Here is a 23,752-nt window from a genome sequence, read left to right on the forward strand (position 1 = left end):
CTCCTCAGGACACGCTCCTAAAAACAAGAGGGCTACAAAAATGGCCAAAGGGCCTTAAACAGGACCGGTTTCCCCCAGTTCATTCAGATGCATTAGCAGAGGCTGGGGAGAGCTACAGTGCCTGCAGGTGGCAGGAATGCCACAAAACCAGGATAAAAAGCTGTGGGGTGGCTGTTATCAAAAGGAGATCGCATGCACAGGGTAAGACATGGGACAGTGCAGGTGATGCATGGCCCAGATAGGACATAGGGGTGGGATCTGTGTGTTCTTGCTGGCAGCTGGAGGTGGAGAGTATTTGGATAAGTGTTCAGGGGTCTTCCTCATCCCCACAGTGTTGCACAGAGGCCAAGATCCCATAGGAACCATTTGCATTTTCCCATCCCTTTCCAAGAGGGTGAGGATGAAGGAACAAGAAGCAGCTCCAGGGCACCCCGATAAACCCCTGCAGGGCTGGCGGCCAAAGCGTCTGCTTCGCTGAGATAAAGGGAACGCACGGCGCTGCGAGGCGCGGACACTGGCTGAACACCCTGCTAATCCCTTCAGCCCTGACACGGCTGCTTGAGGAAGGGGCGGCTGCTTTGTGAGTGCCTTGTGTGCAGGGAGGGGGAGAGAGGAGGAAAATGGGCTTTAGTATTTTGTACCTGGGAAGGAGCGATGCTGCGGAAGGGCTCTGGGGTATGGGCACATCAATGAGGTGTGCCCTGGGGTGGGATGGGGCTCCTGATTGGAAACCTGGGGCTGCAAAGAAATGACTTGCAATATTGCAGCTGCTGGAGAAAATCACCTGGGGAGCCAGAAGGTTAAAGGAAAAGGAGGTCTAACAGCAGCCAGCAGCTTTATTGTGAGGAAACACTGGGCAAGGGAAGGCAAGCAGGACCTCAGTGCCAGGCAAATCTCCCCATGGTGCCTGTGGGGAGGTCAGGCTTGAAGTGGACATAAAGTGTTGGGCCCCAGATGCGGTCCCTGTGGTGGTTTCTGGCTGAGAAGCTGTTGCTTCCATTGGGTGTGAGAGGCAGCAGTAATGCAGGTCCCTATAAAATGTGGGAGTCCATATAAAATTATTGCTCACCTCTGCTCTGGGAAATGAGCAGCCATCCAGCCTGCTGCAGATGCAAAGCAGTCAGTGTGTGCCAGGTGGGGCTTTTCCCCCAGTGGTAAAAGAAGGCTGCAGTGTTCAAGCAGAATTAAAGACCCTGCCAAGCTTGCTGTGAGTCCAGCAGCACGCTGTAATGATGGCTCTTCTTTTAACAGCCTCAGAAGATGGTGTCTGCACGTTTCCTTCTGGCAATGAAATCTGGGGTTTTTATGTTTTAATTTTGCTTCTCTTCCAAGCCTGTTGCCTTTAATCTTGCTCTCAACTCCTGGGCTATGTTGCAGGAATTCCTCTTTACTTCTGTTGTGAGCTCAGGGTGCTCAGAGCCCCCATTTAGGGCAGCAGTGCTGGGTTACACCCTGACCATCAAAGGTCACCCATCCATCAAAGCCCCACTTTTCCAAGTTAGAGAGAAGGAAGTTGTGGGGGCTGTGCCAAAGGCCTCACTGAAGCCCACAGAGATGATATCAGTGGCTCTTCCATTGCCTGTGGACACAGTTATGCCACACGTTTGGAAATCTGGTTTCAAATACTTCAAATTGAGCATTTGGAGTTTTCATACTGAGATGACAGCTTTGGTCCAAATTGAATCACGCTGATTTTATACATGTGTTTTTTATGCTAATAAGTAAACCCTCAGGGGAATCTCCTCCGCTCCAAATGTGGACTGAAGGAGATTGACAAACTCCAAACGCTTCTCAGGGCTTCATTTCTTGCTGCTGTTAGGGATCTATAAGGATCATCATGTCCATCTCCCACATAATAAACCCCAAGATTCAAATACACACCAAAAAGTTGCGCTGTTCTCAATCCCTTTGTCTCCCCATCACAGAGGCAGCAATGTTTCTATGTGGCTGGTTTATTTGCTGAACTTGAGCTCATTTTTTTTCATTTAAGGGCTCCTGAATTCCCACAAATTAAAGTGGGAATGGATTCGTACCCTTTTGCTCACAGCTCCTGCATCTTCCAGGAGCATCACCAACCAGGTTTGCACCAACCCCCTGCATTGCATCCTTCAAGGAGCTAAGCCTTAAGAAGAAGGAATGAGATGACCCAGAGTAGTGCAGACTCCCCAGGAGCCAGGCCAGCCTCTGGCCCCCCATTAATCCTACTGCCCCCTTCCACATGGTTTCCCAGTTCTGTGGGCAGCCAACAAGCTCTCAGCACCTCCACACACATATGGCATCCCAGCTCCACTGAAGCACATTTTTAGGGCAAACTTCTCATCCCACTCCTCGCTCGACTCGAAATAGCAAGCTGAATTTGGGATGAAACGTGTAGCTGTTGGCTGGGGAAGCAGTGTGCAATTAAAAAGGAAGGACTGCCAGGAATATTTTCTACTGCACATGTGCTATTTGCGATCCTGTGCACACACTGAAGAGAAAGAAAGAAAGAAGGAGGTCTTCAGAGAGAGAGAGGAGAAGAAAAGAGTGATGGTTTGGCTTGCTTGGGCCATTTTGGATAAGCCAAAATGCCACTGGGTGGGAGATGGATGCAGTGCACATCTCCATCTGCAGCTCCTCACTGAGATGGGGTGACTCACAGATAGATAGCAAAGGGGGAACTGGGGACTGAAGCAGGTGATATAAAGAGATATATCCCAGTGGGAAATGGGCTCTGTGGCTCAATGTTGAGTCCATCTCTGCTCCCAGCATGTCTTCTGCCATGGCTTCCCACGGCCTTAAGGGCTCTGGCAGATATGGAAATGGGAACCCCCGCTTTGGGATGATTTTGGAGCCAACACGTCAGCTCAGCGTTTGGATGGTGCATTTCAAACGAAATATGGAAATTTCCATTCCAGGAGGATTTCATGCTTTTGTCAGTGTTGCAGCAGCAGAAGCCGGGAATTTTACAACACTGTGAACGTAATGTCTGCCCAAAAACCTCCTTCGAGTTGAGGAAAAACATTGCATTTCCTCCAAATGCCTCTTTGTAAATGTGGCACTAAGGTCGCTTAGGAATGAAAACAAAGACAAACATGAAACAGAAGGAGCAGAAAATCACCTGTGGGGTCTGGGCTTGAGCAGAGGCATTACTGGGTGCAAAACCCACCCAGCCTGCAGCTCCATGCATGGCATGCCCAGCCCCAGGCTCAGGGACACACACAGCGGTGCTCTCAGCTTTCACATCCCAGCCACCCAGGGCTGCTCACAGTGCCCAGGCTCCCCCAAGCCGAGCTCAGGCTTTCTTCAGGCTGCAAAGAAAAGAGCTAAGGGAGGGAAAGAAACGCTCTGCAAAAGCCATTTGTCCCCTCGGCTTTATTCCGGCTGCAAGTCGGAGCAGCTTGTAGCTCCAGAGAACTTTTAATAGAAATCTTCGGGATGAAATGGGCTACAGCTGTTTGCCTTGATAAATATATTTTATGCTACATGCCTCAGCCGCCATCTGTTTGCTGATATGAGCATTTCTCCTCTGCAGCAGCTGAACAGAAGTCATCAAAGGGAATAGTGGGAGATGGGCTTAGTTGCAGGTACAGAGAGGAGGTGAAGCGGTCCATGCAATGAAGTTATTCCAGTAGCTTAATGTGGCAGAGCTGGTGCAGGAGCAAAAGCTGGACGGGGTGGTTGGTGGTTCTGGGGAGGCCTGTTTTGATGCTGGTAGGGTCAGGTGGGATATTTTCAGCAGTTCTGCTGCTTAATGGTCATTGAAAACTGCCGTTCTGTGTATTGGGGCATTGGGAAATGCCACCAAGGGGATTTAGGCACCCAAATACATGGGAAAACCCTGTGTGCAATGCCGCTGCACCACGAGCCATGCCCATAACACGTGCAGTGCCATAGAACCCCAAGAGCACTGTGTCCCAGCTGCCTTTTTCCCACACCCTTAGCATCATTCCCCAGCACCCCGCTGTCTCCCTCCCTATTTTATAGACACAAACATAGACCCTGTGAGCGAATCATCCTGAACAGATTTACAGCCCTGCAGCAAGGCAGAGCCCAAACCACCCGCGATATATTGGTTTAACAGTGCTTTGTGCTCACAGCCCCAGAGCCCCTGCCTTGCTCCTCTCATAAACTTGGCCGGAGTGAATTGCAGCGATGTCCCTCACTGCTGCTGATCCTGCAATAAAACCTCACCCGACCCGCAGGGTGCAGGGATGTGGCACAACATCCTCCTTTCTCTCTGCAGATACCTGAAAACAACTCTCTGTTGTTGCTGATTCATTGCCAGCCGGACCTGGGGGACCATTCAGTGACCTCCAGACTCCAGCAGAGCTATCAGAGCCCATTTCCTATTCCCTATTCCTATTCCCTTGCTCTCTTGTTAACACTCATCCGTGGCACCACTACACTTAGCCTAGGTATGTAATAGCTAGCTGTCACGGGCACTCACATGCCTAGGTGACAGGTGCCCTAGCCATAGCATGGCTTATTATTATGATTATTGCTATCATTGCTATGATTATCGTATTACTTTATATTGCCTCAATGGCTCAGGCAAGGTCAGAGCTGCGGGAGGGGCTGGAAAAAATGATGGAAAAGGGAGGCCCACGCCCAAAGAGCCTTGATATTAGGCAGCAGGGAAGACAGGTGGGGTGGTGGGGAGTAGAGATCAGCCTGACCTGGGCTGTGCCAGACCTGTCCCTCTTTCCTTGCCCCCACAAGGCTCAGAGGTGGCCAAGAGGAGCTGTTGGGCCACTAAGTGGCATCACCACAGGGCAAGCAGGGAGGGACAGCGCTGCCAGCCCAGCAGAAGGATCCCCAGGGGAGAAAAGTCTTTTTCCTGATGAGTTCTGGAGGGTGTGATGCTCTCCCTTCTCCCTATGGATATAGCTTCCAAACCTCCCCAACTTGCCCATGAGCTCCCAGGCTGCTGCCGATGGGTTCTGACAGATTCTTGGAGCTCTGCTGCTGAGAGGTTGTGGATTTGGGGTGCTTTCATGTCACTGAACACTCATTCCTGTGAGTGATTCCTTTCAGCAACGCCAGGCACTGAATCACTGGTCTGTGATCCTGTAAAATTAACATGCCCCACTATAAATAACCGCTCTCTAATGGGCTGTCATTTGACAGCTTTTGGAAAGGCTCAGCTCATGCAAGCAAAAGTTTTAATGACTGTAATTGAAATTAGATGAAACCCATCAATGTTGGGCTTTCCGTGACCCATGCTAGGGCAAAATCTATCATGCATCAGGGAAAAATCACCCCTCCAGGACATGCCCCGCTCAATGAAGCCCCATGCAGTGCCATCAGCACACACTGCAAGTGCAGCCAACCCAAAAAGTCTGACATTTCCAGGCGACGCTGTCTGGCCGTGCCCATACTGTGCCACCTGAACAGGGCACGATCACAGCTCAGCTGTGATGCACTCCACATTCAGCTCAGTGTTTTGTTATCTTGTTTTCACTCCTCCCATGCAGACCCCAAAGGGACCTGGGCTCCCGGGGGCTGAAAAACCTCACGTGTGCCCCCACATCCATTGCTGAGCCCCACAGCTGGAGGGGATGGGTTAACAAGTCCCCTGTGCCCCTGCGTGCTGCCTGCACATAGCAAAACATCCTCTCTCCCAGGACAAGGGGTGGCACGGGGCAAATTAGGGGATGCCCAAGGGCCCCAGAAGCACTGGGACAAGAAGCTTTGGGATGCACAACACTGTTTATAATGAAACATGAGGGAAGGAGGGGTTTCTGTGGGCTTTGGCTTTGCTCCTGAGGACCAGAGAAGAGGAGGATACACAAAAACTCTCTTTATTTTTTTTTGTTTCCTAATCAGCCCCAGCAATTTGCGAGCACGCGGAGACACACTGAGCCATGCTTCCCTTTCATTACCTGGGGAAGGAGGCAGAAGGAACAGCAGGGATGCAAAGGGGAACCTCCTTGGAGCGCAGGAAGAGTGATTGCTGCAGGGGTTTTGCAGCAAGACGTGGCAGGCAATGGCTGCATCACCCCACAAAGCTCTCGCAGTGCTGGTGGGGAAACTGAGGCACGGGGCAGTGTGGCTGGGAGCCTTTGGCAGCCTTAGGGGAAGCACAGCTGGGCAGCACAGCCCCAAAAGCCTCAGGTTTAAAAGGAGACACACTTCTCATAATGGTTTTCACTATAAAAGAAAATAAAGAAGGAAAAAAGAAGTCCAAGTGAGGGCAAATATTTCCAAAGGTCACAAGAAAACACAGAACCTCAAAATAGAAAAGAAGTGGCTGAGGGCTATCAGTGCAATCTGCTCCGTTGGCCCCCAACAAGGCACAGCTGAATTTAGCGGTTGCAGAGGAGTTTGCAGCAGGGTTGCTTAACGTTCCCCAAAGGAGACTATGTTTTTATTTCCAAATTGCCAGCAAACCAAAAAATTGCATTTTCCTCCATCTCTATTCGTAAGTGAATATTCGCTGGGATATTTGATAGCTGTAATTTACTCTTCCAGCTCTGTAATTAGCCACCTCAATCAAATGGCAGCGGTTTTATCTTTACTCAATGAAGAACTGCTCCGCTGCAAACCAGACCTGAGCGCATCACAGTGCTGGGACCACTGCCCACAGCCAACACTGCCTTCCTCTTGAGGCTCAGCCTTGTCTGGGGATGGAAAGCCTCTGGAATTAAAAGATGGGGTGGAACAGTGATCCATGGCTCACATAGAGGGGTAGCAGGTAGGAACTGGGGGGGGAATTGGGTGGGTTTTCCCCTTCTTGAGGCAATTTGGGGCACAAGACAGGGAGGGAAGTGCAGGAGTGTAGCCAGAGGTTCTCCTTTATGGTATCTGTGAGCATCACAGAACCATCACTGTGCAGTTATTCAGTTTTATGGACCTTCAATCAAACAGAGATTTTCCCAGGGCTGATTGGAGCTGGGGGGATTCCAGGGGGGGCTGCTCAGCTTTTGTGCCATTTAGTCCTGAGTACAACCCCTGCACCAGGGGAGGCAAAGCACACGGCCAAGGCCACAAGGACCCCACTCCCTTCTTTTGCTGGAGCTTCTTACACTGAATGCTGCCTTCAGAGCCCCAGCCCTCATCTCCTTGCTGGCAGACTTGAAAGAGAGAACTTTTCTTTCCCATTCTCCTCTAGCAATAACAATCCCTCGTTAACACAATAAAATTAATCCTTGTGCTGCAATCAGGAAGCCGTGCTTTCTCTGAGCCCTAAATAATATCATTCCTTTGCCACGTTTATAAGGTGCTGCAGTGGTTGGTTTTTTTTCTCTCCTTTGCATTGAGAAAAAAAATGGAAATCTTGTAATCTTGAGATAAATATAACGGTGTGAAGCTCCCCATTCTTCTCCAATCTGATTGCAGTGGCAGCAAAAGGACACAGGCCTAATTAAAGTGCCAATCAAGCAAAAATGGGATGCATTGTTTTTATACAAATGCTTCATTTAACCCTTTGTTTGCCATCAATCTTTGGGGATTTTCTGTGCATCTGTTGCTTTTTCCCATTGCAGTGAAGTCCAGGCCAGATTTCCAGAAGAGCTTTCAGGATGAGAGCAGCACAAAGGAGAGCTAGAAGGCATCACTGGCAAAGGGGAAGGGACCCACCAAGCAGTGCCATGGCATCTCATGGCATGTAGCCTATGAGAGATGCTGAGAGAGCTCCATGCTGCCCCCAGAGATGGGAGCCTGCAAAAGTCAGGGTTGAATGGGAAACCTTTTGTGTTCTTCAGCATCAGAGGTTCAATGGGCCTCAGCAAGACATTACTGCTTGGCCCCAAGATACACATGTGAAGTTTCGCCCCAAGATACACATGTGAAGTTTCACCCCAAAGCTTAGCAGCAGCCCCTGTTTATTCACTATGCACTGCTCTGCAGCACTGCATAGCCCTCTGCCTGCAGGGCTGGGACGCATCCAGTCCATCCATGCACACATCTGCAGTGGCCCAACTCAGTCTTTGTATACTTACATCATGGGGACCCCTTCACATTTCTCCAGGAAGCACAAAAGGAGGTTGCCCAAAGAGGCTGTGGATGCTCCATCCCTGCAGGCATTAAAAGCCAGGCTGGATGTGGCTCTGGACAGCCTGGTCTGGTGGTTGGCACATAGCAGAGGGGTTGAAACCAGATGATCATTGTGGTCCTTTTCAATCCAGGCCATTTTGTGATTGTATGAAAGTTATGGGCATGCCTTTATTTGAGACATTTGGGTGTTTTATCCCCACAGCCTCAGCACCTCTCTCCTCATGGCTGTTGCTGCCCACCCCTCCTCACTGTGTGAGAGCTTTATCAAGTGCCACAGGCAGAGATTTCTGGCAGCCATCCACATGGCAGGGAGAGAAAGAAAGTGCAGACAGCCCCATATCTGCATCCCAGGGCTGTGCTGGGCTGTTAGCAAAAAGGGTCAGCAGAGGGACGTGGGAAGGGGCTGGCACTGCATGTTGGTGGCACTAAAAACCACAGCACTGCAAATTCCCCTCATGCCCTGGGGGCTCCAGGGAGGCAGCTGCACTCCCTTCATGTGGGACACCCTGAAATGCAAAGGTCCCCCTGCCCTTCCTCAGCATCCTGGCACAGGCATTGTGATGTTACCTCCTCCATCCCATCACCCAGCTCATCTGGCTGCCTATCTCCCCACTCACATATTGCAAACCTTGCCAACAAGCGGAGGGGCAAACTGAGGCCACACTGGGTGGCCATGGGGTGAGCCTACAGCAGTGCTGCTACAGCACAGGGAAGCGTGTGATTATATCCCTGCCTGCCTCTCTTCCAAGCCCTTGCCTTAGCTTTGTAATACCCAAGAAGGAAATCCATCTGAGCTGCTGTTGTCCTGCTGCTTAAAACTCAATTTTCCATCAATATTGCTTCATTTTTATCAAGTTGCTTACATGCTTTATGCTATTCTCTCTCTCTTTTTTTCCCCCCTCTCTCCATTTTGCTGCAGCATTTCAGAACATTTTGTTTCTTGCACTTCTCAGTAAATAGCCTGGAAGTAAGAGAGTCAAAGGCATGAGAAAAGTAGCTGCGTTCATTGTTGTGATGTTTCATATCTACTGCACTTGTCAATGTGGAACACCAGGGGAACAGATAAGGGGGGGGGGGGGGAAGAGTGGAAATGAAGGAAGATGCTTCGTGCTTCGTCCTCTTTGACTTTCAGAAGTTGGAGCACAGAGAGGGCTGCCCGTCCCCCATTCCCTGCATGGTTCTTTGCTGTGCCCCACACCACATTTTGACCACGTAATCAAAAATAAACCCCATTTTGCCTCCTTTGGTGATGCCTTTCCCAGGCCAGGCAGCATTGCAGCACTGTGCACTGCATGGCTGGAGCACATCGGCTGCAGCAACCCAAAATGATGCCCAGAGCCCAACTTTTCACACCAAGTGCAAGTACCCCTAAATCAAAATTGACTGCCAATGCAGCCAGAACCACGGGGATAATCAGTTAATAAAACTTTGCAGTTCCATGGATACCTCCCTCCCTTCCTCCCCCATCCCCCCCCTTCCTTAGCTCACAAGTGACTCCCCCCACAGCCCGGCTCCCCCCTCCCACAAAAGCTGGGCAGCGCCGCGCCTCGCTCCTCGCTCCGCCACTCCCGGCAGCGCTGCCGGGGGAGGAGCTGGGGGGGGCGGCGGCGGCGATGGAGCCGGAGCCGCGTGAGCGGAGCCGGCGGGCGGCGGCCTGAGCCCCCCGGCACGGAGCCCCCCACCCCGGCGCAGAGCCCACCCTGAGGAATGAGCGCTTTCCAGGCAGACCTCCTCCTCCTCCTGCTCGCCTGCTTCCTGCTCAGCCACGGTAAGAGCCGACCCGGCACTTAGTTCCGAGCGGGGCGGGCGTGTGGGGGAGCCGGCTTTCGGATTGCGGAGACCCCCGCTGCCCCTCGAGGTGCTTTTTGCTTTTCCCCGGATGAGGGAGGACTGCGGAGTTGCTTTGCATGCATCCCCACCGAGGCAGCTTGCTTTATAGGAAAAAAAATCTTTAGCATGTAAATGAGTTCTTTCTGCTCCAGCTCCGCTAATTAGACGGTGTTTGTGTGTAAACACCGCTCTGCTCGGCGACCCCGGGGCTGTGGGGCTCGGTTTGGGGCTGCGGGAATGGAGGGCAGCGGGAGATGCGGCTGCGGAGCTGAGCGCTCCGGGGAGCTGCGGGAGGTGCTGAGCACACGGGAGGTGCTGAGCTCAGAGCGGAGATCCCGTGGGCTTCGGGTGGGGAGGGGGGGGATGTTGCGCCCCGATAGCATCCCCCGACAGCGCGGAGCCGAGGATGGAGCTCGGCGAGCCGTAGGAACGCGCTCGGTAACTTTGCTGCCGGCGTCCTCGCCTTAAAGAGAAGGATGCGGGGCAATGCGGAGCGGGATGCGGCGCTCGGTGCGCGGTCCCGGGGCTGTGTCACCTGTGGAGGACGCGGGGCTCTGTGCCGCTCGGTGCCGGAGCTCAATGCCGTCTGCTGCGTCGCGCTGCTGCGGTCCCGGAGCCGGCGCTGCTTTGTGTCAGGGTAGGGCTTGAGGCTGCTGGAATGAAGGGAAAAAAGCAAACCCACGCAGCTCGTCCATCTGTTGATTAAATGAAGGAGAAAACTTTTGGAGAGAGCGGAGCTGCTCCACGGGCAGCTGGGTTTGTGTTCGGCCAGATGCGGTGCTGAGCATCCCCACCACCCGCTGCCTTCCCCTACACCCGGTGTTCAGAGCAGGCTGAGCTCCGAGCTGTCCCCGGCTTCTTCCCTCCGTTCGGCTGCGATGCTGAGCTGTTGCTCTGCCCTCCCTTCCCCTTTCCCTCTTACTCTCTCTGCTTGTACTAATATTCCTTTAGGGGGAAAGCTGTGTTTGCATTCTCCTTTCCTTCTGCACAAAAGAAACCCACTGTGCCTTCCATGTAGATTTCTGGCTGAATAAACCTGAACTCTCCCTGGTGCAGTGGGGACGGGAGCAATTTAGGATCTCATCCTGGCCTCTCTGCTCCCTCGGCTGTCTCAGCTCCCTGTAGGTCAAATGGCAGTTTGCTCACGGAGCCAAAGAACTCTGTCTTGGATCCATCAGGGATTTGTTTCTTTTTCTTTCCTCCCCCTTTTTCCCCTCCTCCCTATTTGCAGCCATTATTTTCTATAAGGGCTAATGCACTTTTTAATAGTGGGCTCAAAAGCCTCTGTGGCTCCTCGGCTGCTTCTCCCCAGGCTGTGTGCATCTGTTACCTTGCTTATTCATGGTTGTGAGGCAGAGATAGTGCCTTGCAGAGCATTTCAGGCTGCTTCCTCCTATAGGAAGAGCCGAATGCATTTCTGCACTTGCTGTTTATAGTATAGAGAAAAAGGGGCTGTTGGCAACGTGTGGTTTTCTCCCTTTGGGGTGAAGCCATGCAATGGGATTTCATGCAAAAGATTCCTCCAGCCACATGGTGCTTTGGGGAAGGAGTGGCCTGAATGCAGGAGCTGAAGCTTATTTCCCAGTGTCTGTCGTGTTTGCTTCTCTCAGAGCAGCTGCTGGGGTGATTCAGGTGTGCCCAGATGTGTTACAGATGTGGTGTTTCTTACTGTGGGCAGCAGTGCTCCCAGCAGCTGTTGGGCTGTGGGGTGGGGATGCTCCGTGTGCATCCAGAGGGCACTCATGCCATGCTCTGCTGGGAGCTGATGGGACATAGCTCACTCGAAGGACTAATTAAAACCCTTTGACCCCTTCAGGAGTTCCAGTGGCCCCTTTCTGTGTGCAAGAGGCAGACAGGGCTGCAGCATTTCTGCAACAGCTGAGTGAATTGGAGGGTTTTGCCATAATAAGTCAGGCAGGACTTAAATTCCTCCTAGCCAAGGGCAGCTGGGATGAGCTGTGCAGAAAAGCTTGCTCAGGATCCAGATCCGAGATATGCCTTCCTTTAGAGAAGCCCCCCAACACCCCCCAGTGGCATTTTCCTTCACCGTTTCTGTGTTCCTATGCCCTTGGGTTTGTACTTCATGGCCCCTGTGCCTCCTGGTGGCACGCTGGCTGGCTGCTTCTCCCGTGAGCCCTGCAGGCTGAGATGGGGTTGGGGGGGTAGGTGCTCGCTGCTCCCTGCCAGGGGCTGCTGCTGAGTGCAAGCAATAGCCTGAGAGGAGGAACTCTGGGTTTCTGTGCTTCTCTTGAGCTAATCCAGGCAAAGCTGGGCGCCTTGCCTTGACTTTCTGGTGTTGCTCATCCTTGCAAACAAGCTGAAGCAGACTCTTTCTGAAAGTTGCTCCTCTATAGGGCTGCCTCCTCCTGCCCTCCTCCAATGCAGTGTCATGCAAAGCGGGTGAGGCTGGAAGCAATGGGGGAAGTGCCCCAGCCCTGGGGGCTGTGGGAAGGAGGGTCCCTAAATATGCTGTGCATGCAGGACCCCTAAATACTGTGTGCATGCAACCACCACCTCCTCCTGCTGCTCTGTGCTGCAGTAACCTACGTGCATTTGGCAGGGTCTGAAGTTTATCTTGGATGGGAAGATTCCTGTCTGTCTAGGAATCTGTTTGAAAAGCTGTTTGCTTTTCCTCGGGGTGATGAGTTCTGAGTTCTCTGGGTGTCGGCAGGGTGGTTTTCTCCTTCACAGTTGACTTGGTTCCTCCCTGGAAGTAAATCCTTTGCAGTCACATAGGGCCTGATGGGGAATTATAGCCTTGTGGGGAACGTGCTGGAGAGCAGAGAATAGGGGAGCATTGCAAGGGGAGCATCTTGGCCCCTTTCCTGAATGCAGCAGGTAGATCTCTGCTCTCATCTTAGGGAAGTGCATAGTGGTCTGAGAGTGTCCTCAGTGTGTGCTGTCGTGGGGAAGCAGTGCAGGATTACCTTTTCCCAGCATCTTTTTAATACTGTTTCAGGTTTCTGCATGCTTCCTCATTTCCCATCTGCACCTCCTGCAGTGAGATTTGCAGGAGGACCGCAGCCAACTTTGCTCATGCTGGCTTTCCTTGTGGGGTTTGGGTGACTTGAAAAGACCGAGAGGGAGGAGCTGCAATTTATTCTGGTGCCCTTTGCCAGAGGGAAGAAAGTGAGGAGAACCACCTGCCCTGGTGCTAACACTGCAGCCCTGCCCACCTCCAAGGCGCTGCGGAGGTCCCTGGGCACTCTGAGCACTGCACAAACATCTTGAGCAGATGTTGAATGTTTCGGTGCACTGTCACCTCTTCAGGGCTCTCTGTGGCTGTACAGCTTATGTTAGAATAAATAGGTTTAATGCTGTTCATTTGTAGCTGTAAGTAAAGGGGAGAGAGGCTGACAGACTCCTCAGGTTGTGAGCTGGCAGAGGATCGAGGTCTTTGAACAAACTGTTTGCTTGCAAGTGGATTGTAAGCAGGGGGGAGGAGTGCAGCTTGCTTTGAGCCTCAGGTTTCACGATGAGTTCTGCAGGTTTGTGCTGTGCTCCCCGGGTGGAGCTGCTGCTGGAGAGCTGCTGCACATCACTCCCAAGGTCCGAACAGTAGGATTTAACAGCTGCTTTTCTCTTTTATTTTCTATCCATTGGTTGGTCTTAAATAACAAGTGGTGAAGGCCCTTGTTTAGTCTGTTCCAGATTAAGCTGGGTTAGTGTATGGGAGATTGGTAATCACAGCCTGAACCTCTGATTAATCAGCTGAGGCAAGTATGGGGTCAGCTGTGGGAGCACAGGTGAGAGTGATGGAGCTGTGCTCCCGGGAGGGGTGGAGCTCGACTCCATCCCCTCTGAGACCTCATTTAAGGGCTGACTCCCACTGGAGCAGTATCTCTTGGAGATTGCTCACCAGGGAGGACTGCCCCAGCTGCTTCAGTCAAGGCACCACCATTGGTGAGTTTTTCCTTTACTTATTCACTTATACCTTCTGTACATTTTGTTTCCATCTGTACATTAAAAACCAATACAGTTGGTCTTTTGGTTTCGTTGGGGGCTGCTTCTGGCCGGAGACAGGAGTGACTGGACAGACATTACCTTATAAATCAGAAGGCAGAGAAACAAATAGGTTGTAAATCAGTCTCTTATTTGCCGGGGTTTAAGGCAGTTGAAGCAGTGGTTTTTAAGGTGCTCTGCCCTCCCTTTGGGACTGGCAGGAGTCCCAGAGCACTTACAGGGGGTGTGAAGCTGCTGCCTGCAGGATTAACTGCAACATGCCAAGAAATGCACAGGGCTTCTTTTCTCTTGGCTGGGAAGAAATGAAGCTTCAAGCCTGAGCTGCCCTTTCCAGGCAGGGGGTGGATTGCCCCCAGCATTCGTGTGCTCCTCTTCCCCTCTGCTTCAAACTACGGAGGGAGGGAAAAGAACCATTTCTGATCTGTGCATTGCAGTGGGACAGAGCGAATGCTGGGTTCTGATCTTAGAAACTGTGGCCTAACAGATGTCCTGGCTCAATGTGCCTTCTGAGTATAATAAAGGCTGTTTATTCATCGCCTTGCTGGCAAGCCCCAGCTCAAGCGTTTGCCTTTCCCTGGTGGCAGCCTCCAAAGTGGAGCAGAAGGAGCTGTAGGTCACTTGGCTGTTCCACGGCCTCTGCTTTTACTGAGCTGTATTAAGCAGCTGAAAAGCAAAATATTCCTTGAGTTACGGCTCTGGGCTCCTGCCTATTTGCTGTCACATGCTATGCAAGTAGGAGGTGGAACGCACACATTGTTAAAGTCAGATGCTAACTTCAGGATAAGATCTTGTCTTAATGCGTTCCTTCAACGCCTCCACTTGCAATGGGAGATACAGCAAGCTTTTGGGCTGCAGCACCTCCATCTCACAGCGGAGCAGGAGGTGATTCTGAGGGCTCTGCACGTCAAGTGTGAACCAGGTTCATAGGAGCTGCCTTCCATTTCCTTTGTGTTTGATGGAGCTGGTGTGATGTGTGCACAGCTGTGTTGTGCACTGCTCACCTCGAGGTGCTGCTGATGTGGTGCTGGGCCTGTTGTTGTCATATGGTGGTGTTGGATGCAACTTGCTGTGCTTGCCAGGTGTGATGGGATGCTGCAGCACCTGAGGGATGAACTTTTCAGGTGCTTTTGCTGTATCCCCTGAATGGATCCCAACTGTGAGCCAGTGGAGCTTTGCTGGTTACCAATGAACAACGCAGTGAGAGTGCAAGGGATGAGCTTTCTCACACTTGCCCTTGGATGAAGGCTCAGCACTCAGGCTGTGCTGTTTCTGTTTTACCCCCCAAGGAAGCTGATCCCTCAGGTTTGGAGCCCACCTTGCATTTTCAGATTGGTATTCACCAATTAAATTAATTCCTCATTAAAAGATGAGAAATAAAGGCTCTCATCCTTCTCAGGCCTTACCCTTCCCCCTCCACCAGCACAAATGAGTATGCAAGCTGTACTCTGCCAGTCAGTAAATGTCAATATTGGATAAGTGTTTCCTTTATATCACTGCAATTTAGCATAAGCTGCTTGGAAACAAATGTCTTCCATAAGCATGAGGTGTTCGGTAAGTACACAGTCAACATTACTATGAGGATTAAATAAATGTCAGCCCCACTTGTGTGCTCAGCAACGAGTTCAGCCGGGTGAGCTGCGGGGTGACAGCAGGAGGGGTTCTGTCCCCTCGGTGGGACTTTGCCTGTAGGGCTGGGGCTGGGAGGGGCGGCTTCGGGCTGCACAGCCCTGAGGAGGGGATGCTGAGGGGCGGCCCCGTTTGGAGCAGCGATGCGGTCCCCTCGGGCGGCTGCAGCCTCACTGTGTCCCTTCCGCCTGGCGGGGGCAGCAGCAGCGCTCACACGGAGCCCGCGGTCGGCACCGTGCGGGGCTCATCGCCTCCTGGGCTGCGGGCTGGGGGGTCGGGGTGTCCTGAAGCTGTACTCGCTATTGCGAGGCCATAAGGTGCATCTCAGGGTCACCCCGGCTGGGAGCTAGTGGGGATGACCCTGCTTTGCTTGGAAACAGAAGTGTGTGTATGTGGAGGGGGGGGGGGGGGGGGGGGAGGCTGTTCCTGGCCCATCTGTGACACAAGTGTGTGAGTGATGGTGCAGAGGTGCTAAACACACACATGTGGGGGCTCGGGGGACACGGTGTCTGCAGCACTGAGTGGTGCTGGTCGCAAGTACTGCCTTATTTGTTGCTCTTCTACTGGTGGATCTCAGGGTGAAACTTGATGCTCCCCCAGCTGTGTCTCTAATAAGCTGGGAGTGACAGGGCTGCCCCTGACACACACCCCCCCCCCCCCTCAAGTGCTAAAGAAACAGAACCAACAGGTGCTAAAATTAGGCACAGCTGTTTGCAGTGTTTTGTCCTCCTGATCACAGTCTGACACCATCTCTGCTCGTTCCTCCTTTTGCCCAGAGACTGGAAAGGTTTAAGATAGCAAAGCTTTGAGTGGCTGCAAATTAACTCCATATGCCTGAGCCGAAGTCTGTGTTACTGGCAGAGGGCAAATTGCTTGTGATTTCCTTTACTTGTCCTTATAATAATGGGAATTGCACGGTGACCTCAAGGTGTGCTCTGCTAGCGTTGGAGGTGTGGAGGGCTCAGTGCACTGATGGCAGTGGTGCAGTTGGGCTGGATGTGAGTTGGGGTCTCACCTGGCTTTGTACATCTGAAGGATTTGGTTTTGGCTCTTGTGTGAGTGTCTGTCTCCCACAGCAGGAACGGTTTCTGAAGATTCCTCTTGCTCTGGTCATGCTTAAAATGATACTATTGGTTTAAGATAGACACTTGAGATAGTCTAGGAAACACGGCACCCTTTGAAGTCTTCAAAGCCCCCTTCCATCACACAGGCTGGCAGGGCAGGGCTCTGCTTGCCTTTAAAGAGCTGACACCACTCACCTTCCCTTCTTCTCTGGGAGCTGCTGACTGCATCAAGGCTGGGGTCGGCTCTACTTCCTCAGCATCTCTGTGCAGCTTCTTGTATAGGAGCTGTGATCTCCCAAACATAACTTTTTCCTCTCCCCCCTTTCTGTGCTGGAAGCAAGCCACAAGCTGGCTTTTCCTGCAAGGGAAGAAGAGTGCAAGGGGAGAGAGCAAAACACATCCATTTTTCTCTAGGAGGAGAAAAGGATCCAAACACTTGCTGAACAGTTGGATGTCCCTGATGATGTCTCTACAATGGTTCCTATAGCAAACTCTTGGTCTAACATACTGATTCTCGTGCAGCAGGCAGGTTTCTCTCTATGGTTTGGCTTTCTCCCAAGCAGATGCAGAAATCCATGTAGTGCTTGTAACCTGTGCGAGTTGCTGCTGACTCGGGCAGATCGGGGCTGCTGTCCCAATGGAGGCATCTCATTCAAAATCAAGAAGGAAGAGCTGATGCTTTGAAACGTGCTGTAGTGCAGGAAACGTTCCGGAGCAGTGGGTTGGAAGCAGTGAGGTGGGTTTGCCAGAATAGTGTGCTTTGATTTTTGCTGTGGTAGAGCCGGACTCAGGAAGGTGGTACTTTGTGCAGGTAGGATTGCAAGTCCTGCTGCTGTAGAAGCAAGGATTGCCTTTCACCTGGTCAGTAAACCCACCACCAACGTGCCCATTTGTTCACAGTGCTCTTCATTCTCATATGGTGTTAACCTGATGAACGTGTCTGCAAGGCATCTCATTCAGTTCAATGCAGTGTGGTGTTGCTTGGCACTGCTTATTTCCCTTGCCCTGAGTGTTTTGCTTACCCCCTTCTCCTGTACACCACCAGAACATCGTGTTCCCCTGTGTACTCCATTGCTCTGAAAGCACCCTCAAAATCTGCTTATAGTTATTAGAAAATACAGAAAGATTAAAAAGGTGCCAATGATATTTGCCTGGCCCTGGTGCATTGAGCAGGTAAAGAGAGGACCTTAAGAGGCAATTGAAGAGATTGATGGGCAGTAATGGGCGTAATAGTAATTTTTGTCCGGTGTTTTTAATAGTGATTGACGACAAATGCAGCTGGAGCCCCCGTGCGGAGACCAAGAGATGCAGTTCAATTACAGAGGCTTCTTAACTTAATGAGGCCATGTAATAAAAACGAGGCATAATGAGCGAAGTGTAATAGTACTATTATGCTTATGAGCCCTCTACCAGAGGGCTGAGCAGGCAGCAGGGATCATCTTGTGCTTTCCTGGGGAGGAAGAGCTTTGGCTGGGATGGAGGTGGGGTTTGGGGCAAGTGTGGGGGATTGGAAGAATATTGGATGGCCTGTCAGTCATTGAGATGGGGATGCAGGAGCAGGCACGGTGTAGGTTTGGGCTCTATGGATGCTGATCCCTTTTGCTTGGGGGTTGTTTTGGCATATATCTGAGCTGTGGGTTTCAGTCACTTGGTGCTTGTTTGGGGATCACCTTGTGGGTGTTGTGGCCGTGCAGGAGTTCAACTTTTGTGGCAGTGTGGTGTAAGCAGCGGGGATGCTGGTGGGCAGCTCCATGGGCTGCAACCACTGGCTTGGAGGCTGAGCGTGGGGGTTTGCAGCACCTGGATTGGGGGCGGAGGAGGATTAGTGTCTGCAGAACAGTTTCCGTCCCCACTGCTGTTAAATGTAGTTAAACTTGAGCGACTTCTAATCTAATAATGAAAGGAAGAGAAATAAGTGTTCTCAGTGATGCATGCCCCTCACAGTAAGTACTAATTGAAAATGTATTTACTTTAAAATGAAAATGTAATACGATAAATGGTGGGTTGAGAAGTTGGCGTGCATAGAAGGGAGAAATAAGCAGACTCCCAGCTGTGGGGTTGGTGAGGAGTGGGATTTCATGTGCTCTGGAGTCAGGAGGCCCAGAGAAAGGGTCTGAGGTTTGTGTTAGAGCAGAGCTCAGAGCTGTACTCTGCTGAAATCGGGGTGTGTTTGGGTTCTCCTTCTCACTGTGATCTGTGGAGGAATATTCAAGCTGGGCTGCCGCTCTCCTCCCATGCCTTGCAGGTCTTCTCCAGCCAAAGCACTTGGGGAAGGAGGTGTTGAGCCTTTTAAGATGGGGGAAACATCTCTTGTCCCTGGGACAGTGGGGCTGGGCTGGAAACCTTCCTGTGCTCTTGAGACCCAGCCTACCCCTGGCTTAGTGGATGAGATGTGTGGAGCTGGGGAGGTGCTGCCCATTGCCACTTCTGGTTGTGGGGCTGGACACCAATGTAGATGGGCTCTGAGCCTCAGCAGACCCTCGGCTGGCAGTGCTGGTTCCAGAGCATCCCTTGCTCCTTGGATTCAGTTTGCCCATCTACCTCCTGTCACAGAATCACAGTATGGTTTGGAAGGAACCTCGAAGGTCATCTAGTTCCAACACCTCAATCCTCTGCAACCTGTCACTAGCAAGATACAGTTCTCACTGCTGAATCCAGAGATGCATTTAAAGCAGTCTGTAGGCAAAGCTCAGTGCTGCAGGGCCAGTGACCATCAAAGGATGAGCCCTGACAAAAGCCATCCCCAGCACTGTAATCTTTGGAGCGAAGCACTCTGGCCCTAATCCCTTCACGCAGAGTTTCGGCTTGTTTCTTCATATGGGTGCATTTGTATAATTTGCATTTTGCGCTCTGATCATATGCATAGAATTCAAATTGAAATGGGGGTTTGAATAGATTTGCATGCTAATGAGGCACTGGCTTTATTTATTTATTTGGAGCCTTCTCAGCAGCGTGCAGCTCTGTTGGTGACAGCTCCAGCAGCATAAGGACTTTTGCTGCACTCATATAGAATTGTGGCTGATGGTCTTTGCTCCAGCTCTTGTCCTCTTGGACACTGGTCTGTCAAAACTGAAGGATAGTTTCACATTATAGAAGTAGAGGTTCTTGTTAAGAGTGTACCAGTGCCAGACTGCATATGGCCATGCCAGGCAGCAAAACAGAGCTGTGTTAGAGGTGGTTACAGGAGATGTGAGCCAGTGATGCTGAGTGCAGAGCAACATGAGCGTGCCCCTGTTCCCTCCTTGACCTCACAGCGGTGTTCAGGGTGAGCGTGGGGCACCTGCTGGCATTGGTACCTGCACCTCTCATCAGTGTGTGACCCCTCTCCATCAGCGGGCAGTTATTTTGGGTGTGTGTTGGCAGCTGACCTTGAGATGCTGCATCTGGGTTTGGTGATGCCCATCAATCCTGCTGCCACAGCGTGCGGTGCTGCCATGCTCCATCCGTGCTGTTCTCCTGTGATGGGAACACTTCAGCCTCTGTGAGTCAGCGGGAGAAGAGGAGGTTTGGAAGTCTTGAATCGCCATCAGGGAGAGAAGGGGAAGTTGAGGACATTTCCTCAAGGAGGAAGTTTCCTCTGTTCCTGGGGAGAAAAGCTTGCTGAGGCCCAGGTGCCTTGTTACACTGCAGCTCTGTGCTCCTTTCCGCTGCCCATCCCTCCCTGTGCCCACCACAGATGCACCCACTATGCAATGCAAGGCTGAGGCTTCCTGTGCCAGCTTTCCCTTCCCAGATGCCTTCTGCAGCTGAGGTCAGTGCTGTAAGATGGCCAAGCCAGGTTGCACGAATTGCAGCAGGAATTGGGTCACTCTGTGCTGCCCCAGGAGAGCTGGTTCCTCACCGAGCAGCCTGGCGTCCCATTAGCATTGTGCAGGGGATGTTAGAGGTTGATAAGAGAGCTGTTCTTACTGCCAGTGGGGCTTGTTTGGGGCTTATTGTATGTTCCAGTGTATATTATAATGTAGTCAAAGGTGACTTACAACTTTAATATTAATTTTAGAACTGATTGCTCGTGTTTATCTACGTGAAGCCAGATTAATCTCAGCCCTCGCTGATCCTGCTGGTAGCTTTTTTTCCCCTGGCTCGAGATGCGTGTGGCCACCAACAGAAGGCGAGGAGGAAGATGTTTGCATGGTGATAAATATTCGTCCCGGGGTCTGCTTTTCTTCCAGAGAAATCTCTCTGCTCTGAGAGCTTAACAAAGGCATCAGTGGGAGCTCCTGCTTTGTGCGAGGTTCTCTCCTTGCTTCATGGAGCGGGGCTTTGCTGAACAACGTCCAGCTTTGTGCTTCCCATGGAAACCTCATTTCTGTTGTTGTTTCTGCCTGGTTTTGCAGGCTCTCTCTAATCCAGCTCCTTCTGTGCTGCACCGTGCCACCTGCATGACAATTTCTACTGTGCTTGCCAGGCATGTTGCAAAGCATTTGCTGCTGGAGATGACAGTATTTTGCAGATGGAAGGTGTCACTGCAACAGGGTGGATGGGGTGGAAGTAGGTCAATGTCCTGGGTGGGTCTGCTCGTGCCTTTGGGTAGAGCCATCAGCCTTAGGAGCTTGGTGATGCTTCTGGCTCTGAGTGCTTCACACCACCACCACTTTGAATGTGATGTGTTTTAGGGGGACCAAAGTTGAGCAACTTGCAGCAGGGGTTGGAGCTTTAATGTCCTCTCCAACCTGAGTTGTTCTATGATTTTAATAGATGTAAACCTAAATCTTGTGGTTCACCAGATCCCCTCAGCCTTGCTCCAGTACAAGTGGGAGGTGTTGTTGTTGTAGATGCTCCGGGTTTCACAGCAGACTGGGTGGGTATTTGCACTTTGTAATTGGAAGAAGAGGATCAGAGCCACATCTCTGGAGTCCTGCAGTCATGAATCTTCATGTCTGAAGCATTGGTCTGCCTGCTACCATTGGCACTTGTTAAATTTACCAGAAATAATGAGTTTGCAATGGGCTGTACTGAGTATATTCTCCATCCCCCAGTGAATGACTGCTGGCATTGAAGCCCTATAACCAACCCTGAGGTTTCTTTTCATCTTGCGTGTGGGATAACGTTCTTCTTTTACAGCCCCTGTTCTCCAGGGCATCTTCCAAATGCTGTTCATTGCTTTTCCCATCCCGGCCTCACAAGGAAATGCTTTTCAGAGCTTATTATTACATGCAAGGTAGAACTTTCTGTGCTGAAACTTGCTGGACTGATGGGCTGAGAACTCAGTAAGCTCAGCGGATGGCAATGGCAGATCAAATAAAATGATACACTGAAGTCTTTGGCTGAAGTTTGTATTGCAGTGGCTGGGTGTCATAGGGGGGTTTGCTTTCTAGAGATACCCCATCTCCTCCCAGGGATGGGGTGGGAAATCATCAGTGTTGTGTGTGCTCACAAGGCAAATGGAAATAATCTCAAGACAGAGATAAGGCTAAAAAGCCATTAAAGGCGAGACTTGTCATTGTGCAAGCTAACACCAAACAGCAGCCACATAAATCCCATTTGTTTTACATTTCAGAGCTTAATGAGACAGAAATCGCATGGCAATTGTCACACAGGAAGGCAGAGATGGCTGCATTTAGCTGAAACAACTGCTTTATGCAGAGTGGCTGCCTGCAGCTCAGCACTGCTGCCTGCCTGTTGTGTGCAGGGGCTCCTGTGCAACCACTGCCCTGCAGCTTGTTCCGTCTGGGCCCTGTGTTGCAGCCTTCTCACACCATGGGGCAGTGTATGCAGCAGTTGAGCCCAGGAGCACTCAGCACAATGTCCATAGATGACAGGCACTGAAAACATGAGGGATGTCCTTCAGTGTGATATGATGTACCCAGCACCTGGTTAGAATGGCTTCTGCCTCAACCAGCTGCTCATGGTAGCCTTGGTTGGAGGGACGCTGTGTTGGGTCCCCTGGGCAGAGCCTTCAGCATTGACGTCTGCCTTGCCCACTATGGGGTGTGAGCACTGCTGGGGATCACCTCTAACCTCTCTAAACCTGCCTTCCTTCTCTCTGTTTCCCACTGTAAGCCTATATCTATTTAAAATCAGTTGAGCAGTAGAAAGACATTAATGTCAAAATGCATTATCTTGAGTAACTTGCTTCGTGGCTGCTAATTCGTGCCTTAGCTTTGCAGTTGATGTTCACAAATTGCTAAAGCGGTATTTTAATATGAACACCAGCTATAGTCTTTCTGACAACTGCTGTGGAATGGGCTGTGTATGGAGCTCCCAAATTGATTTTTTTTCCTCAATCTGGGCTGGAAGGGGAAAAAAAAGAATGAAGAAGCAACGCTATATTAGATTAACTGAAAACAAGCCTGAAAATATTTGTTTCAGGTCAAATAAAACATTTCATCTGCTATGATACGTTCTTTGTTCAGACTTGAAGAAATCTTTTCTTCGAGTAAATTTACTTCAGAAATGTCTTGGGAAAAGAAGGCCAAGTGCTTCGTGTCTACATTAAATGCTTCCCCCTGTGGCACCCCCCACCCTGCTGTCCATGTGAAGGGATCTGATGGGGGTTGGTGGGCAGCATCAGTTGACCCACATCTGTGTGATGGCAGTGGTACCCTAAGGATGCAGGGGAAGAGCTGATGAGTCATTCTTCTAACGGGTATCTCGGTAGGTGAGAGAGGGGCTGGAATTACATGTTTGAGGGAATAATGGGGCCCTAGTTAGATGACTAAATCTTAATCATCCTGGGGGCGAGGAAGAGTGGAAATTGTGAGTTGGAGCATCGTGGTTTGTTGAGCTGTGGATGTGTGATGTTTTGCAGCTAGCCTGGAGGATATGGAGAGGAGTAAATCACAACCCAAGCTGCCAGTCCCTGTTGCATTCACTGCAGCAAACCCAGCTGGACCTTATGGCATTGAACTGGAGCCTGACATGGTCTCTGCCAACAAGAGAACCTTGATGGTGCAGTTGAGAGGCACGCAGGGTCACCCAGCCCATTTCCTGCTGCTGATTGTGCTTCGTTGCTGATTCTTTCATCGTGTCATTAATTACCTCCTGGTACAAGAGGCACTCCAATTTCCCATAGCGTTTGGCTTCATGATGAGTGTTTCTGGTGAACTGTTGCTGGGCTATGAGACCTTTTCATTGCTGTGGACTCCCCAGACCCTTTGCTTCTATAAAGCACCTGGAGAAAATCCTCCCGTTGTCTGCTGTTGTGTCTTAAAAGTGGGCAGCAGCTTGGAAAGTAATGTTGGTGGGGTTGCTATGGGGCTTCAGGTTGTCTCTTGGGCAGGTGATGCCTCTGGGCACATATACTTGGATACTTCTCTTCCATATTTGCTTTTGGGGTGCTGGGAAGGATGCTA

The 23,752-nt window shown here is 51.2% G+C and overlaps 1 protein-coding gene across 4 annotated transcripts in view; it reads left to right on the top strand.

The window, feature by feature from the left end:
• The first annotated feature begins 9,516 nt into the window (after positions 1–9,516).
• Positions 9,517–23,752, top strand: part of KIRREL3 (kirre like nephrin family adhesion molecule 3) — a 216,406-nt gene continuing 202,170 nt past the window's right edge. For 2 of the 4 annotated variants that reach the window (XM_072354975.1, XM_072354977.1), the window contains exon 1: positions 9,517–9,742. In XM_072354975.1, coding sequence (XP_072211076.1) covers positions 9,682–9,742 — 61 coding nt within the window. In that variant the 5' untranslated portion in view covers positions 9,517–9,681. The remainder of the gene's footprint in view (positions 9,743–23,752) is intronic. The other 2 variants (XM_072354978.1, XM_072354980.1) reach the window with 1 other exon arrangement.

This window comes from Excalfactoria chinensis, chromosome 21 (genome assembly GCF_039878825.1).
Source record: "Excalfactoria chinensis isolate bCotChi1 chromosome 21, bCotChi1.hap2, whole genome shotgun sequence".
Taxonomy (NCBI): Eukaryota; Metazoa; Chordata; class Aves; order Galliformes; family Phasianidae; genus Excalfactoria; species Excalfactoria chinensis.